Below are 16,444 nucleotides of genomic sequence, written 5' to 3'. Positions count from 1 at the left end.
AAGCAGAAAATCCTCCTGAGTTCATGGGCTGCGATGGGTGGCGGCGGTTGGTGTTACACCTGTCACCTGGGTGGGGCTTTAAACCCGTTTTTCTGTCTTGCACGCGCTATCCTGTCGGTGTAGGTTAAAGATCAACCCAAACCGTGACTTGCTGGTTTTTAAAGCCATTTCCGTTTGGGTCAAGTCAAAACAAAACACGTCACAGCTTTACTCCCACTGCACCCCTACCCGAAGGCTTTGTGTACCGGAGCTTTGTGTGTGTTTGGCTAGCCTGGACTGACAAAAAAAAAAGGGCAATGCATCGATTGTGTGACAGATGGGAGGGCTCTTTTGTATGAAATCCTCACCAACATGACCTCCAGCGTCATGCGTAGAGTTGTGCGTACGAGTGGGAGTTGTCTGCTGCTGGATAAACGCATTGTTGTGCTGGGGGGATGTTCCATCCTGTAACGCTGCTGTTCCTGCTGTTTGCCTCTGCAGCCTTTGAATGGCCTACAAAGGGAGGAACTGTGCCTTCTCTGTAGAAATTTGCACAGAAACCAGCACGGGCACCAAGCAGACCTCTTTCTGTTTAGGTGAAAAGACCAAACTGTCCCTCCTCGCTGGATGATAACATTGTGCAGGGAATGAGAACCGTTTATCGGGCCGTTGCTTTGTAAGGCTGCTGGCTAGCTACCTACTAGCAAAACTGTCCGTTTAACCGAGGTATGTGCTTTGCGTTTATCATGCTCTTTGCGCTTTGGAGTCACGCAGTGCACCCCGTGTGCTTCATATTAGCCCAATGTATGGTTTGAATTAGGTAACATTGTTTCAAATGGCTTTTGTTTTGTTTTGACGCCATTTGTTCCGTTTCGGGGGGCGGTTAGCTTCTGATGCTAGTTAGCCTACGTTATTGTTAGCATCTTAGCAAATTCCTCCTGAGGCTAATTATTGAGTAAAAAGTGTTAACTCCGTGTGCATTTATGTTGTGAAAGCACTCATTGGGCACCACCCATTGCATTTAAATGCCTCAGCTGACTAACCAGCGCCCTACTAAGATACTGTTTACAGAATAGCTAAACACCGAGCTTTGAAGTACTAGCATAGCTGATGGGTCGTGTGTTTTGTGCGTTTATTTATATAAAAAGTAATACTAAAAGATAGTTTTTAGCCATTTTTTTTCTTGGAGTTAGCAGAGCTCCTTAGTGAATATCACAATGTAGAAAACTGTTCGAGTTGATTTAAGTACTTTCCTGGTTTGAGTAAGTTTGAGAAAAGGAAATGGGGGTGGGGGGGGGGGGTATAGAAGAGGAAATGCCCAGACCTCACAGCCTATTTCATTTTCTCAATTGTGCACCTACCAAATATACATTAACTGATTTAATCTTTGTTGCATTCACCTATTAATCCATCTGTCACTACTTCCAGCCATTTATTCATCTTCAATTCATTCACTCATTAATTCACTTGTGTATCCTTTCACTTTTCTTTAGTATTTGCATCCTGCAAATACTAAAGATACCTGTAAAGGTATCGGCCACAAATGCATAGTCAAGTTTTGTATGCATTCAAAAAAAGAAAAACACATACTGAACAGGAATTTACTACAGCGGCAGTATTAGTTGCAACACAAACAATTTCCTCACACCAATCTTCCCCATTCTTGATACCAGTCATATATAAAAGCGCAATTTATATTACTAAAATGTACATTGCAACTGCATTTAATAATAATCTCAAATCTATTGATAGTTATTGATACTTTCATTGAACAAACAGTGGAGAAAATAGTAAAACAAGCAGTCCCGAAAATGTGGACTGTTTTGGGGGGTTTAAACATCATTAACTAGAGTTTATTATGGCAACATTGAATCAAAATTTGTATCTTGATAAGAAATTTATCAAGATTAATTTTATTATTTTTGCATTGATTTGACAGTGATGATATCCTAATATCAAAAAGCAACTTGACAGTCAGTTTCAGTCGACGTTATTAGGTTATAGTTCTTATCTGAACCTCAGCCATCATCAATTTGAGCTTTTAGAATAAAAGTCATGCAACCAGTTTGCATTATGACAGAAATATAAGCTATGGTTTTGTTTTGATCCCTTAAATTGCACCTTGCTTCTTCTGCAGGTGCTCTCAAACTATTTCATTACCAGCGAGATAAAAGTCCAACTGATTTACATAAAGAGACAAATAAATACAGAATGTTGAAAATCATATATAGCTTTCCTTCCACTTCACAATTCTGCACTAATTTGTGTTGGTCAGTCACAGCCTTCCTACAAAACATCTTGAATTTTGTGGTCACTATACCTCAAACTTTCTATACGGTCAAAAATGACCTTTCGTCTGTCACTCCACAGCATCACGGAGAGTCAAGATGAAGAAGAAAGCTCGGCAGCACCGGCCCGCGGTGCCGCAGAGGGCACAGTCTCCAATCAAGCCCTCTCCCAACAAGCAGATCCTGACCTATGCCCAGGCGCAGCGCATGGTGGAGTTCGAGCTGGATGGCCGCATCCACCGGCTAAGCATATACGACAAGCTGGACGTGATCTCTGACGACGACCCCATGGTCCAAGAGATGATGGAGTGCACCAGCAACAAGGAGAACGCTGACAAACCCCAGCAGCAGGTCCGCCAGAGGTCGGCCAGACTAAAAAACAACCAGGAGAAGAGAAACGCCGCGCTGGGCATCGCCGGCAACGCGGAGGCCGGCGGGCATCACGCTGCGGGCCCTGCCGCGCCAAAGCTCCCCGAGCCGAAATTTCGAGTCGTCGAATACAACCTTCCCGCGGTTCCCAAGCGCCCAGCCGCGTTTTACAAGTACATAGAGAAGACGGAGGAGGAGCTGGACGAGGAGACGGAATACGACATGGACGAGGAGGACTACGCCTGGCTGGAGTTGGTGAACGAAAAACGCAAAAGCGAAGGGATGAGTCAGGTTTCCCACAACGTTTTCGAGTTCCTGATTGACCGCTTCGAGAAAGAGCTGCACCTGGAGAGTCTGGACCAAGCGAGCGAGAAGCAGCCTGCCGTCGACGAGGACGCGGTTTGCTCCATCTGTATGAGCGGGGAGTGCCACAAAAGCAACACCATCCTGTTCTGCGGTGTGTGCGGCGTGTCCGTGCACCAGGAGTGCTACGGCGTCCCCTACGTCCCGGAGAGCCACTGGCTCTGCAGACATTGTCTCCAGTCGCCGACTCAGCCGGCGGACTGCATCCTCTGTCCCAACAAGGGGGGAGCCGTGAAGAAGACGGACGACGATCGGTGGGGCCATGTGGTCTGCGCCCTCTGGGTGCCAGAGGTCGGCTTCGCCAACACCACTTTCATCGAGCCCATCGACGGCGTCGGGCAGATCCCGTCCGCCCGCTGGAAGCTCACCTGCTACATTTGCAAGGAGAAGAGCGTGGGCGCGTGCATCCAGTGCCACAAGGCCAACTGCTACACGGCCTTCCACGTCACCTGCGCTCAAAAGGCCGGCCTCTTCATGAAGATGGAGCCGATCAACGAGGTGACGGACACGGGGGAGCCCATCCTCTCCGTCAAAAAGACCGCCTACTGTGGAGCGCACACGCCCAACGGATGTGTAAGGAGACCGCTCTCCATCTATGAAGATGGCAAGAGGAAAAATGGACTCTGTAAGAGGGCGAATAAAGGCAGGGGAGACGATAAAGAACATTTCAAGGGAAAGCAACAGAAGAAGAAAGGCAAGAGCAAGAAGCCTGAACCTGACGAGGAAAGTGAGGCTGCAGCTCCTGCTACTGTGCCGAGTTTTCCTGCTCACAGGTATAATCAAGTGAAGGCTCCGTGAAGCATTTCAACCATTAGTGTTTTTTATTCTAAATTCTTGCACAGACTTGAAAAGAATGGCGTTTGAGTTTAGTATTAGCTTAGAGAGCAAGTTACTTTTATGTGACTTGCTCTCTATGTAACTTGCCCTGTTTCCTTCCTATTTTCATTCTTCTTGTACATTTTCTTCCTTTCTTGTGTCCTTATTTCTTCCTTCCACCCTAATTTTCCTCTTTTCTTTTTGCCCTTCACATTCCTGCCATCCTTCCCACCTTGGAGACCTACATTCCTTTCTTTGGTCCTTCCTATTGTCTTTACTTCTGCTCTTTCTTTACTTCCTTTCCTTTTACTTGTGTTTTCTTTCCATCTTCCCATGTGTCCTTTTTTCCTATACCTCCTTTTTCTTTCCTTAAAAGGAATGAGGATCATGGGAAGTTGAGTTTACATAAAGCCCTGTTTTTAACCTTATTTGATCAAAAAACAAAGTAGTTCTGAATATGTCTCACCTTGTTCTATCTCACTGGTTCTAATATGTTTTCTTGTGCCTTGACAAGGCTCCAAACCATTCTAAATCAGGTGTCCATACAGAAGAAGAGAGCCTTTGTGGAACTGGTCCTAAATTATTGGACCCTGAAAAGGCGATCCAGGAACGGAGTCCCCCTGATCAGACGCCTTCAGACCTGCCTGCAGGCACAGAAGAACTCACAGCCGGTACGATTCGCATGCTCATCTGTTTTTCCTTATATTATTTTGTGTTACCAGGTTTTGGTAAAGTGGAAAGACAATAATTATTCTTAAAGTTTATTGAACCCTATAATTAACGTACGAGTGTAGTTTTGTTCATCTCATATAATTTCTGCATTCACTTATTGAATTTCTATTTGTTTTTTGTTTTTTTTCCATTAGAGGCAGAACGAGGAGGAAAGCAGAGCGCTGAAGGAACAGCTGAAGGAATGGCACCGCCTCCGACACGACCTGGAGAGAGCGCGGCTGCTGCTGGAGCTGATTCGCAAGAGGGAGAAGCTAAAGCGGGAAGAGGTAGGAGAGGACACATTGACAAATTCAGGCCCATTTTTACCCGTTTCCTCATATTTCTGTTTTCCTCATGGCTCTGTTGCAGATTAAGCTACATGAGACCGTCCTGGAGATGAAGCTAACGCCGTTTAGCATCTTGCTCCGGGCTCTGTTGGACCAACTTCAGGCAAAAGACCAGGCCAAGATCTTCACCCAGCCTGTGGATGTCAATGAGGTGATCTACAAGAGAGGCTTGAACATGTTGTCTTTATTTTTAGGGTTCCTTGCATTACGAAAAAGTCTGGGCTTTGATTTGAGTTCGGATAATTGGAGAGAAGAAGATGTTTTATTCTTTTTGGCATTTCCCAAAAGATTGTATTCATCTATCTGTCCACTCAACTGTTCATTTTCTAATTTTATCCATTGATTTTTATCTATCTGTATGTTTGTCTATTTATCCATCTTATTGTCTGAGTTTATCCACTGTCTCTGTGTACTTCTCCATCCATATCTTCCTTTCTCAGTTTTTTTTACAGTCTCTTTCTTTACATCTTGACCACTGCGCAAGAAATGTAGTTTTTGTTTTTATTCATGCCTTACAGAACAGGCACTAAATGGACTTGTGACTTCAGAACATTAATTTTCAAGATGTATGGACGTTTGACACGAAGGAAGTGTAGAAAACTCTGCATGTTGTAAATGTTAAATAATCCTTCATTGTCGTCGATTTCTGCAACTTGGTTAAAACTGGAAATTTGGTGGAAATATGTTACAATATTTTTGTTCAATTTAATTCATTTTCAGCCCATCAAGATGTTATTTATAGAAAGGGAAATTTTATGTAACTTTTTCTACGTTCCTTGTGTATTCAAAGAATCCACCTATCCTTAAAATGTCTTAAATTCTTTTGTCTAAAAATAAGGCATTAAATTAATTAAAAGTTAAGTTGGCCTAATCACAGGCCTTACATTTTCTCTTGTGTTTCAGTCATACTCTCATACAAAGATTCCTCATAGCTCCTTAATACATTTTAAGCGTGCCACATTTAAACTGTGACAAATAAGAAAACAATACTTCCCGTAAACCTCGGCCTCAAATTGTTTGATTTGTTAAACTGACATGCAGCGACTCGCTACATAGACATCCCAACTGGCTGTGGGATCAATTTAATTTTCTGTAACAAGAAATAAAAGCATCTCAGTTGTGTTGACTTTAAAATAGATGGAGGATAGTACATTTCTTAAAATAAAGTTACGTTGTCTCTTCTAAGTTTGTGGAACCCTGCAGCTGCTGGCTTCCGTCTCACTCTGAGCTGTGGTTCAGGTCATAAATCGCAGCCGCCCACCTGGTGGAGCCTGGATTACGCAATGCGGTTTCCTGCAAAGTGGAATTTGACACTTGAGAAGCTTGTTTGCCAAGCCCGGCTAGCTCAGTCGGTAGAGCATGAGACTCTTAATCTCAGGGTCGTGGGTTCGAGCCCCACGTTGGGCGCTGCCTTTTATTTCAAGAATGAAGTCTTTAAATCTTCTTACGCTGTCTAATATCAACTTCTAGTGACATTGTGTCGATGAAAAAACACTTCCTGCAGGTCCCAGACTACCTCGACCACATCAAACGCCCGATGGACTTCTCCACCATCCGGCAGCGCATCGACGCCCAGGCCTACACCAACCTGGACCAGTTCGAGGCCGACTTCAACCTTATCGTCGACAACTGCATGAAATACAACTCCAAGGACACCTACTTCTACCGGGCCGCCGTTCGCCTCCGAGACCAGGGCGGCGTCCTGCTCAGGAAGGCGCGGCGGGACGTGGAGCAGATGGGCTTCGACGCCGAGAGCGGCATGCACTTGTCGGAAGCTCCTGAAGTCAAAGCGCCGCCGTCATTTTCTTGGGAAGATGGTGGGAATCTTCGTCTTCAAAATGTTCAGTCCGAAACGGTTGGTCGATCTTCTACTGAATCTCGTGTTGGTTTTAATTCCTGTATCCTCAGTGGACCGTCTGCTGGTGCCAGCCAACCGGGAACACCTTCCCCTGGACAAGCAGCTGCAGCTGCTCCTAGAGAAGTTCGACCTGACCTGTGCCATGAAGACCAGCCCGTCCCGCAGCAAGCGCCTCAAGCTGCTTAAGAAGACCATCAACGACGTGCGAAACGAAATCAGCCTGAAGAAGCTTCTGCCCTCTCACCACCACAGTTCTGCCTTCGCAGCCGCTCCGTCCCCTCCGGAGCTGGACAAATCCACAGAGGACAGACCGAAACCCAACGGGCATTTTCAAGACGACGAAGGTACGTATGGGTTCTCTGTTTTACTCAGTTTTTGTTTCTGAAAGGCAGAGACAGCGTTGTTATTGATATGTTCATTGATTGGTTGTCGCAGTGATGGATGTCTCTTTAAAGCAGCAAAAGGCACTTTGAAGGAGAAATTTGTCTTTGTAGGAAGTGAAGGTGTGGCACATTTTGATAACGCATGAAGACGGTTTTATGTAAACTGCAACTCAAAGGCCATCTAACATGCGGCTTTGTTTCAACAGGTTTTTGTCGATAGGTTCCAAACTGTTTTGTCCTTGTAGAAGAGAATAGAAGTTTTCATTTCCAACCAGTTTTTCTCTGCAGAACATTTTTAAAATCTTTTTCAAACAGAATCTGTTTTTGATCTGGGTTTGAACTTTGAGCCGTTCCAACACATTAAAATTCCCAAGGTTTTTATGCTATTGTGTTCATACTGAGCCTGGACTCTGTTGACCAATTAGACTGCTGGAAGCATTTGATTAAATTGGATTTTCAGTTCTTTCGGGAGGTTGTGATGTTTTTTTGTGTTTGTTGGAGCCTAAAATTAGCAGATTTTTTTTCACCTTTTTTAAAAAGTTACGGTCAAACTCGCAATTTTTTTTAAAGCTTTGTTTTTGCCACAACATGGTCTTACAAAAAAGCTGAAATTGCCAAACACAGCCTCCCAAAAAAAAGACTTTTAGTAGTTAATATTTGAAGTGTAAGCAACAACAGTTTTTCTTAAAATGTTGCAGATTTTGTTGTACTTGCGATCCTATGGTGATGAATGCGTGTTTGGTTTGAGCAGGCTGTAAAAATGGAAAGCGAAATATACATTAAAACAGAACAGTTGTGTAAAAAGAAAAAAAAACAACAAAAAACAACCCTATTCTTTCATTTGTTTTCATAAAAAGCTGTCAAAAGATTTAGAGAAATACACCAGCTGTGATAAAACAAAACCCACCGGCTTTGATCTGTGTGCTGTAAAGGACGGCTTCACTTTAAACTTGAGTTGTTCAAAGGCTTGCTGATTCAAAACAACTTCTGTGAAGTTCTTCCAAATCAGTGAGCCACTCTGAAACGTGGAGGTTTCCAAGCCAACGATGGCAGTGCTGAAGCAGAGGAAAGGTGCAACCTCTGGCTCTACTTGGAAAGTGCAAGTGACAGGGAAAAAATGATCCCTATGAATCGTATTAGGGCCAGGCTGTGAGAATTTTTGTTGAATTACAAAAAGCAGTCATCATGCTAGCAAAACAAAGACGCGTTTTTACAAGAACGTATTAAAATTACAAGAACAAAGTTGTTTTAAAAAGAAAAAACAGTGTGTCATGAAGATCTGACTAACATCTGGGTGATTTATTTTCTTTTTAAGTACTCTGTCATTTGACGCTGATGTGTTAAAACTGTTAACTGTAAAGCTTATGCCAAAGTCTGGCTTCACAAAATACTCAACTTTCCTTTTTTTTTTTTTTTTTTTTTTTTGCTACTTGTCCTATAATGGAGTTCTCACAAAATAGCTCCTTAATTAATTTTCCTAATGCTACGACTTTATTCTGGTAATTTTCTGATGGTAGTCTTACAATATTCTAACCTTTTTTTTGTAAATTAAAATGCCTGACCTCACTCTTAGTAATGGAAACTCAAAAAACAATAATTTTTTTTTTCACAAGCTGAAAGTTCATTTAATTGATTAGAATCCATTGACGGAGATGAGGTGATTCTGCCTCCACTCAGCTGTCCTTCCATAATGTCCCCTTCGCAGGAGACAAGTCTCTTCCTCCTAAACTGGAGCCGCCGGACGCTCTACCCCCGCTCCTCCGCTCGGACGCCGACTCCGAACCCCCCACCCTCAAACCGATCGACGACGCCCCGGACGGCGCGGAACTGACTCGCGGCAAGCGGCCGCGGTTGGACGGGGAGGCGGCGGAGCTGCTCTCCTCGGCTCCACGCCTCAACGGCCACTCCCTGCAGAGCGCCCTGTTGGATGGCGACGTGAGCGTGCTGGCCACGCCCACCTTCGTGGAGCCCACGGGCACGGCCAACCACCGGACGGCCGTCGTCTTCCGCAAGTCGAAGGCGGCCGGAGCGCACGGGCCGCCCGAGAGCGAAGACAGGGAGGACGACGGGGCCGACGGCGGGTCAGGCGAGCAGGATGGGGAGAATAAGGACGGCTCCCAGCTCGGCGCCAAATCTTTCCTCTCGGTTGTCATACCGCGGCTGGAGACGTTGCTCCACAGCAAGAAGAGGAAGCGCAGTGGCAGCAGATGCAGGGAGGTGGAGGAAGAGGAGACTGAACACACAGAGGAGGGGGCATCTCCCGGGAAAAGACTCGACACAGGTAAAGACATCCTTAGGAACTATTATTGGTGAAGAATTCAGTAAGGAATCTGCTGGACCGCAGGCCAAAACTTTCTTCTTGGCTTACCAGGATATTACCATCTAGTTGTCAGATATAGAGAGTGCTGTTCTGTCTTCTGGCTCCTCGCAGGCCTGTCGAGAGGTTTCCTAGAGCTGGACGAGGAGAAAGAAGTAGAAAAAACACGGCGGACCAGCAGAGCGGTGGAGCCGCGACGGCGCTGTGCCTCAGAGTCCTCCATATCTTCATGCAGCAGTCTACAGGGAAGCGCCAGGTCAGACGGCCAGACACACAGACGAGAGGCAAACCTTTGAGGCTCACCCTTATGTTTTAGTTACAGCTGTTTATCCAAAGGCTTTGTCCAAGTAAGGTTGTTTTGATGTGTGTGTTTGTGTGTGTACATTTTGCTCACAGCACCATTCTCAGTCTTCCAAAATGTGGAAAGGGGAAACCAGCTTTAGTCCGAAGAAACACTGTGGATGATAAGAGTGAACTCATCGCCTGCATTGAATCGGGGAACTTTGCCAAAGCTGCTAGAATTGCTGCAGGTAAATACTGGTCAAAGGCAGCTTGATAAAGTTTCTGAAATGTACCTTTAATACCTGGTTGCTGTTTTTCAGAGAAGGTAATACAAATTATAAAATTATGATGAATAATAAATTGAATGTTTCTTATTCATTGGATTGATTACCCCCTTGAACTTTCTCATGTTGTTTTGTCATGTTAGGACTACAAATGAAACTGTTGGCTTTGACTAGGCCGTCTTTTTTTTTTAGCTAAATATACTTTGATCTAACCCATTTCAGTGGAGCTCTGGCTATAGTTATTGTCAGAAAAAGAAGTTGGCCGAAAATGGAGCCTTGGGGTACCCCACATGAAAATAGAAGGAAGGAGTAAAGATCACTGCTGCGCACCAAGTTTCTCTCAAATAATGCAAAATAAACCAAGCAAACATCCTTTTCATTGTGCTTCAAAGTTATGCACTACTTTGTTTTTAGTACTTCATAAAAAACCACTGGAGGTTTTACTTCTAATGTGACAAAAGGAAAAGTTCAAGGAGAATGTTTTTGTGAGACCAAGGCGCTTATTGGACTAAATAGATTAGCAGCATCCCTGATGTCTGCAGATATTGTTGAATTATCTTAATATTCTTCAGACTTAATATAATAAAACCTGCAGACATCTGGTTTCAATTCATGCCTAAAAATCCCCCCCCCCAAAAAAAACAAATTTGGAAATGAGCATCCGCTACAAGCCAGGGGCTTTTGAGTGTTGGCAGTGACCGCTAATTTATTTATTTCCCCGCCGGCCACCGCCAGCAATCAAACCAGTCTGCATCTGGACGTCCCCCCACCATCATCTTACCTTCGTCTCAATCTCACATTTGGCAAATTAAGTACTTAAAAACTTCTGGCTAAATTAAGCATCTGCCCCTCGCTGTACCGTATTTTCCGCACTAAAGGCGCACCTAAAAACCTTAAAATTCCTCAAAAGCCGACAGTGCGCCTTATATATGAAAAAAGTTTTAAAATAGGCCATTCATTGAAAGTGCACTTTATAATCCGGTGTGCCTTATAGTGCGGAAAATACGGTACCTTTTGTTTGTTTTTTTTGTTTTTTTCTCAAGCTAATTTTCCACCAACAGCTTTGAGAACGCGTCTCTCTCTCTCTCTCTCTTTCTCTCTCTCTCTCTGTCTCAACTTCTCTGGTGTCGTTCCCGCTTCCATAGAGGTCGGCAACAGCAATATCTGGATGCCGGCTAGTGCTGCAACAGTTGCCCTGGAACCTTTGAAGCTAGTCTGGGCCAAATGCAGCGGCTACCCTTCCTACCCTGCTTTGGTGAGTTTTATTTTTTTTTATTGCTATTATCCTGTTTAAATGTCACCTTCACTTTCAGGACTCACTGAAGCCAAATTGTAACCGTCTTCCTGAAGTTGGAAGAAATTGAGACTGTTTGTCCACTAGATGGCACTCTAGATCAACTATTTGACGCTTGCCTTGAAAGAAATCCAATAGTTTTTTTTTTAATGTAATCTTTATTAACAAGTGACAATCGCACAAAATCAACAAGGAACCCCACTGGTTTAAGCTAGCAGTGTGCATAGGATTGTTTGTGTTAACAGTTTCGGCTGTGTCTCCCAATCTCTCCCCCCCACCCCTGCCCTCCACTGCATCTGCTGCGTGGCAGATCATCGACCCCCACATGCCACGCGTCGGCTGCCAACACAACGGGGTGTCCATCCCCATCCCCCCCATGGACGTGCTCCGAATCGGAGAGCAGATGCAGTACAAGGCAGAGGAGAAGCTCCACCTCGTCCTCTTCTTCGACAACAAGCGCAGCTGGTGAGTGCCGTCCTGTTCATCTGAGTGATTTAGGCCGACGCCGGCTCCTACAAGGGTAAACCTGTCAACCTCCCCGTCAGCTGATCATTATTCTCCTCTGGCTGCGGAGCATCAGTTGTCAGGAGAAAACAAATGGCTCTCGCCTCGAGAGGCACTTGATATTTTCACCTCGACTCCCATTAAAATATTGCGAAAGGATGCCGGGCAATTTCAGACGTGCAGCACGCGCCACAATTACCGGCGAGCGCCGGTGGAGGTTGTGTAGAACGCCTTCAGAGTAAATTCGTCTTTTGCTGGAAGAAATTGAGGAAATGCAACCTATTAACCTATCTATATTCAGTTTTTCATTTCTATTTTTAACAATCTTATTTATTCGTGTTTTTAGTTGCCAAAGCTTTCTAGAACTTTTTATTTTACTTTCTAGCATTACTCCCAAACAACCAGTTGGGATGGCAAAACATTTGAACTCTCCCGATTTACACCGTACTGAAACAGAAAGTCTGAATATTCTTAGACCCTCAATCATTGCTGCAAATGTGATTTGGTGGGGGGAGAAAAAAACAATAATTGTGAGCATTGGGGTCTCCAGGCAGTGGCTTCCCAGGTCCAAGATGGTTCCTCTTGGCATGGACAAAACCATCGACAAGATCAAGCTGATGGAAGGCCGGACGTCCAGCATCCGCAAAGCGGTCCAGATCGCCTTCAGCCGCGCCATGAACCACCTGAGCCTGGTGCAGGACGAGCAAGTCAGCGACCTCAGCGACGTCGACTGAGGAACAAGACCACTAACCAAAAAAAAAAAAGCTCCTCCCCACAAACCCACACACACACACACTCACTCCTCATTCCCCTCCTTCTGTCTCTGCGGGAGACTTCGATGTTTACTGGGCACCTGCTGTAACAGGTGGTGTCAGAAATGAATGTGTCCGTCTTTCCTCACCCTCCTCTCCGCCCTTTCTTTCAGCCTCGTGACTGTGCCAAGGTGGAGGCGTTTTTCTCCCCACCCTCCTCCACTCTCAATCCAAACACCTCCACTGCCATTTTTTTTTTGTCGTTGTTGTGAACAGCTGATGTAGTTTGTTTTGGTTGCCTTACAGAATCCCGTTAATTTGAATAAAAACCTATTAAGCTTACGTCATTCCCACAGTTTTTAAGTCTGTTGCTTTCTTTTGTATTTAAACTGTAAATAACCTGTACAGTTGCCTGACACTAACTTATTTTTTATTTGTTGAACATGCCATTGGTACTGTACAGTTGTGTTTTTTTTTCTTTTTTTTTTTAGTATTTAGTAAGTTTTGCTTGAATGATCGAAAAGAATAGAAAGTTAGGGCTCAAGTGTCTTGTTTAAAAAAGAAAAAGAACAAAAAACTCTAAAAGCCTTGTTTTTGTCTAAGTTATTATATTGTAAACTTCCATTTTATTTTATTTTTTTGTATGAAAATAATTTTGGTATATTTTTGTTCATATAAATACAGTATTTATATTTGAATACATTGTATGCTGTATGTTTGTCTCTGTTGGGGGGCCAAAAGCTCAATTCAGTACGTAAATAAGTTGTTAAATAAGCATCACAGTAAAACAAACGAAGCATACACTTTGATATGTTAATATTTCAGCGATTAAAAGTCATTCTGAAACTGCAGAAATGACTTTTCAATAGATAAATCAATTTCTTGTCGCGGCACATCATAAATGGATTTGATCCGTCAACGTCGAGGCCCATTTCATGAGATTAATTCAATCTCACGATGAACTGATCCGTGATACGTTTATGTTTTATGGTCTGAAACATATCTGTGGACACAAATGCGTATTTCACAAATTATTTTGCATCGGATTGCACCACTTTGGGACTCTCGGTGTGCGACTAAAGCTCACAGTCTGTCGTAAACACGGAACATTTTGTTCTAAAGAAACCAAAAATGTTGCTACCCAGATAATTTTTTTTTTTTTTTTGTCGTGTGATTTTTAATTTTTTTTTTTCTTTTTCAGAGAAATTGTTGCCAAAAAAAGAAAAAAAATGTAAACTGTGTGTTTTCTTTTTTTGTTCTTTTCTTTTTCTTTAAGGTAAAAATTTTGACAGTTGCTTTGCTATTGTAAAAGGATGTGCCTCTGTTAACTTATTGTAAAGTATTTGCATTACTTTATATGTGAAGAAAGACATGCAGAGTGATTGTGAAGTGACACATTCTGTGGTGAATATCTGCCTTTTTTAACGTAATCCTTTTCTAACTTTTGTAGCTGTAGACTTGGGACATTTCTTCCTTCTGTTTTTTTTTTTTCTTTTTATATGATTGTCTATTTTTTTCTGGGTAGCACCGGGTAGTTTTGATATACTTCATTTTGTACTTTACTGTAGTGTTATTTTTAATGGGAGGGGCATACAGAATATTGCTGGGACTTTTTTTTGTAGCAAAAGAACAATAAAAATACAAAATAAACAAAGTGAAAGTGATTTTTAATGTCCATTTCAGTACGGTTGATACTTTACGTTTTGCTTAAAAGTAAAACACTCAAGGCTGCATTTGTGTTTCTGATATCAAGAAATCAAAAGCTTATTTTATGTCTCTTCTGACAAACTAAATAGATTTGTAACTGATGTAGGAATGATAAAAAAATGTAATTATGCGTTAATATTTTACATTCTTAGCTGAAATGCAAAAACGCTGAAGGCTAAATTTAAATCCCAGTTGTCACACAATACATAAAACTTGGATAAGAGTGAAAATATTTGAAATAAATGCATGACTTCTGTTTTTATAGTGCAGCTGTTGGCAAGTTTATTATAATTTCGACAACCCTCCGAGAAGAATAAGTTACCCAAGTTCAATAAGTGTATGCATAGAAAGCAGTTACACAAATGTGGGATATGTAAAAAAAAAAAAAAAGGTAGATTTGATCTACCAGATTAAATCTGTTTGATTTAAATACATGAAAAGTTTGCTTTACAGTTCCAGGAAGTCAAAATTGCAAGTTGGCTGCATTAAGACACAAAAATCAAGGAAAGTTAAATTTGTTCTGGAACGCAATGAAACTGAACTATAAAGTCTGAATTTTGTTAAAGTTTCTGTTAAGTCACATTGTAATGTAAAAACACATGTTCCACATTTTTGAGTATTTTGAGCAAAAAAGGAATATTTCCCAGTGCAAATTGAGCCAAAAACATGACTTAACTGTGTTTGGATAAGAAAAAAAAAAGAAGTCTCAAAACACACTATTTTGTTTTGGAAACATTAATTCAGCTTAGACCTTCAATTAATAAAGGAGCTGCTGGAGTCTTTGTTTATAACCTTTTTCCTTTTGTAATAGAACTCTAGAAAGTTAAATTATCCTTTTTTTACTGTCATGGATGACTGCGCTTTTGAATTTAGTCTCGTATCTAAGGTATTACAATGTGTCTCGGAGGACTTTCAAGAGATTTTGTGCTGGAATATCACCGTCCTTGATCAATTGTTCTCATCTCTGGTTGAAAATGAGTCATTATGCTAAAAAATGGACTAAAACCTTCTGGGGCTTTGGGGTGATTAATAATAATGCCATAATTTAATGTTACACTTGTATACACAACAAAATTGAGTTAAATTTGGGTGGTGGGGGGGGGGGGGAAGTTTATCAACTTTTTTCTGTTAAAGCTAACAAAATTATGTTTACAGTCATTTTATCTTCCCAGAAACTGGTTTATACTTTTAAAACATCTTTTATTTGGATATTTAGAGTGGAATTTCGACAGGAAACGCCGATCATGGCAAATGAAAAATGCAACTTTTTTATAGAACAATTGCTAATAATTACCAATTCAAACCAATTTTTAGAAACTTAAAAAACGACCTTAAAATATTCTCAGTTTCATGTTATTTCAATATATTGAAAAATATGCTGCTGCACACCTGATTTAAATGAATAGCTGATTAACGAGCACCCTACGGCAAGCGGGAGGAGAAACAATCACCTGTGTCAGGTGTGCTGGAACAGAGACGCACCTACAATAAGAAGGAGTCTATTTAGAGCAGCAAGAAACCAACAGGTAGCTAATTGTGAACTCATTTAAATTTAAGCTGTGTTGGTTAATTTTTTTGTTAGCTTATGCACTTATAATTAAGATATGTGAATTTTGACCGGGGGGAAAAAGTTTGTTTCTAGCGCAAATGTTAGCTAAAACCCAACATTTTGTATCAACATTTGAAAAACATAGAAACAAACCTTCATAAAGACGTATAGAAAACAGGCAAAGTTGAATAAATGTGTTATCTGGACTGCAATGAATCATAATTGTGAAGTTTGAATTTAGAAACTGCGCGAGGTTCTTATTGTTTTGGCTAACAAAGACATATTTGCCATTAGCTTATCTCTTCGAACAGAAGAGGCTGCAATTACGGTCCTGTCCTGAGAGGGTCGCTGTGGTTCTACATAAAAAATGCTTCCCGCATCGTTCACAAACCCAGCAGACCTGCATGTCCACCTGCTCTTTTCAGCCAGAGCCACTTTTTTTTTTTCTTCTTCCAATTGGGGAATTAAAAATCAGCATATAAACTGTACTGAAACGGCAAAGAGTCAAATTGGGAAGAATGCGAATTGTTGCTATATCAAGTTGGAAGACACAGCTTTCTGGTTTTGGTTGTGGTCCTCCTTCACACCAGCCAAAACCTTGTTTATGCCAGAGGCTGGCCATCTCCTCCTTCACAGAGTGA

General features: G+C 42.2%; 1 protein-coding gene and 1 non-coding gene across 2 annotated transcripts; both read left to right on the top strand.

The window, feature by feature from the left end:
- Positions 1-164: 164 nt before the first annotated feature.
- Positions 165-14,207, top strand: LOC106916602 (bromodomain-containing protein 1). The gene is made up of 13 exons (XM_014984985.2): positions 165-705; positions 2,350-3,772; positions 4,330-4,486; positions 4,682-4,813; positions 4,896-5,024; positions 6,378-6,690; positions 6,782-7,075; positions 8,820-9,395; positions 9,546-9,687; positions 9,828-9,961; positions 11,143-11,252; positions 11,602-11,756; positions 12,346-14,207. The coding sequence occupies exons 2-13, from the start codon at positions 2,367-2,369 to the stop codon at positions 12,527-12,529; spliced, it is 3,732 nt and encodes a 1,243-aa protein (XP_014840471.2). The 5' UTR covers positions 165-705; positions 2,350-2,366; the 3' UTR covers positions 12,530-14,207.
- On the top strand, positions 6,208-6,280 carry trnak-cuu (transfer RNA lysine (anticodon CUU)). The gene has a single exon. It is a non-coding gene; the product is annotated as a tRNA-Lys (tRNA).
- Positions 14,208-16,444: the final 2,237 nt, after the last annotated feature.

The sequence above is a fragment of the Poecilia mexicana genome, unplaced genomic scaffold, assembly GCF_051168715.1.
Source record: "Poecilia mexicana isolate PSO_F unplaced genomic scaffold, ASM5116871v1 scaffold_23, whole genome shotgun sequence".
Classification (NCBI taxonomy): Eukaryota; Metazoa; Chordata; class Actinopteri; order Cyprinodontiformes; family Poeciliidae; genus Poecilia; species Poecilia mexicana.
This window is presented reverse-complemented; position numbering and strand designations above follow the sequence as displayed.

Excerpts from the sequence above, each read along its gene's own strand:
- LOC106916602 (XM_014984985.2), top strand. The coding sequence starts at position 2,367 with ATGAAGAAGAAAGCTCGGCAGCACCGGCCCGCGGTGCCGCAGAGGGCA. Across the intron at positions 4,487-4,681 it reads CACAGAAGAACTCACAGCCG|AGGCAGAACGAGGAGGAAAG; the intron begins GTACGATTCGCA and ends TTTTTCCATTAG. Across the intron at positions 9,396-9,545 it reads CGGGAAAAGACTCGACACAG|GCCTGTCGAGAGGTTTCCTA; the intron begins GTAAAGACATCC and ends GGCTCCTCGCAG.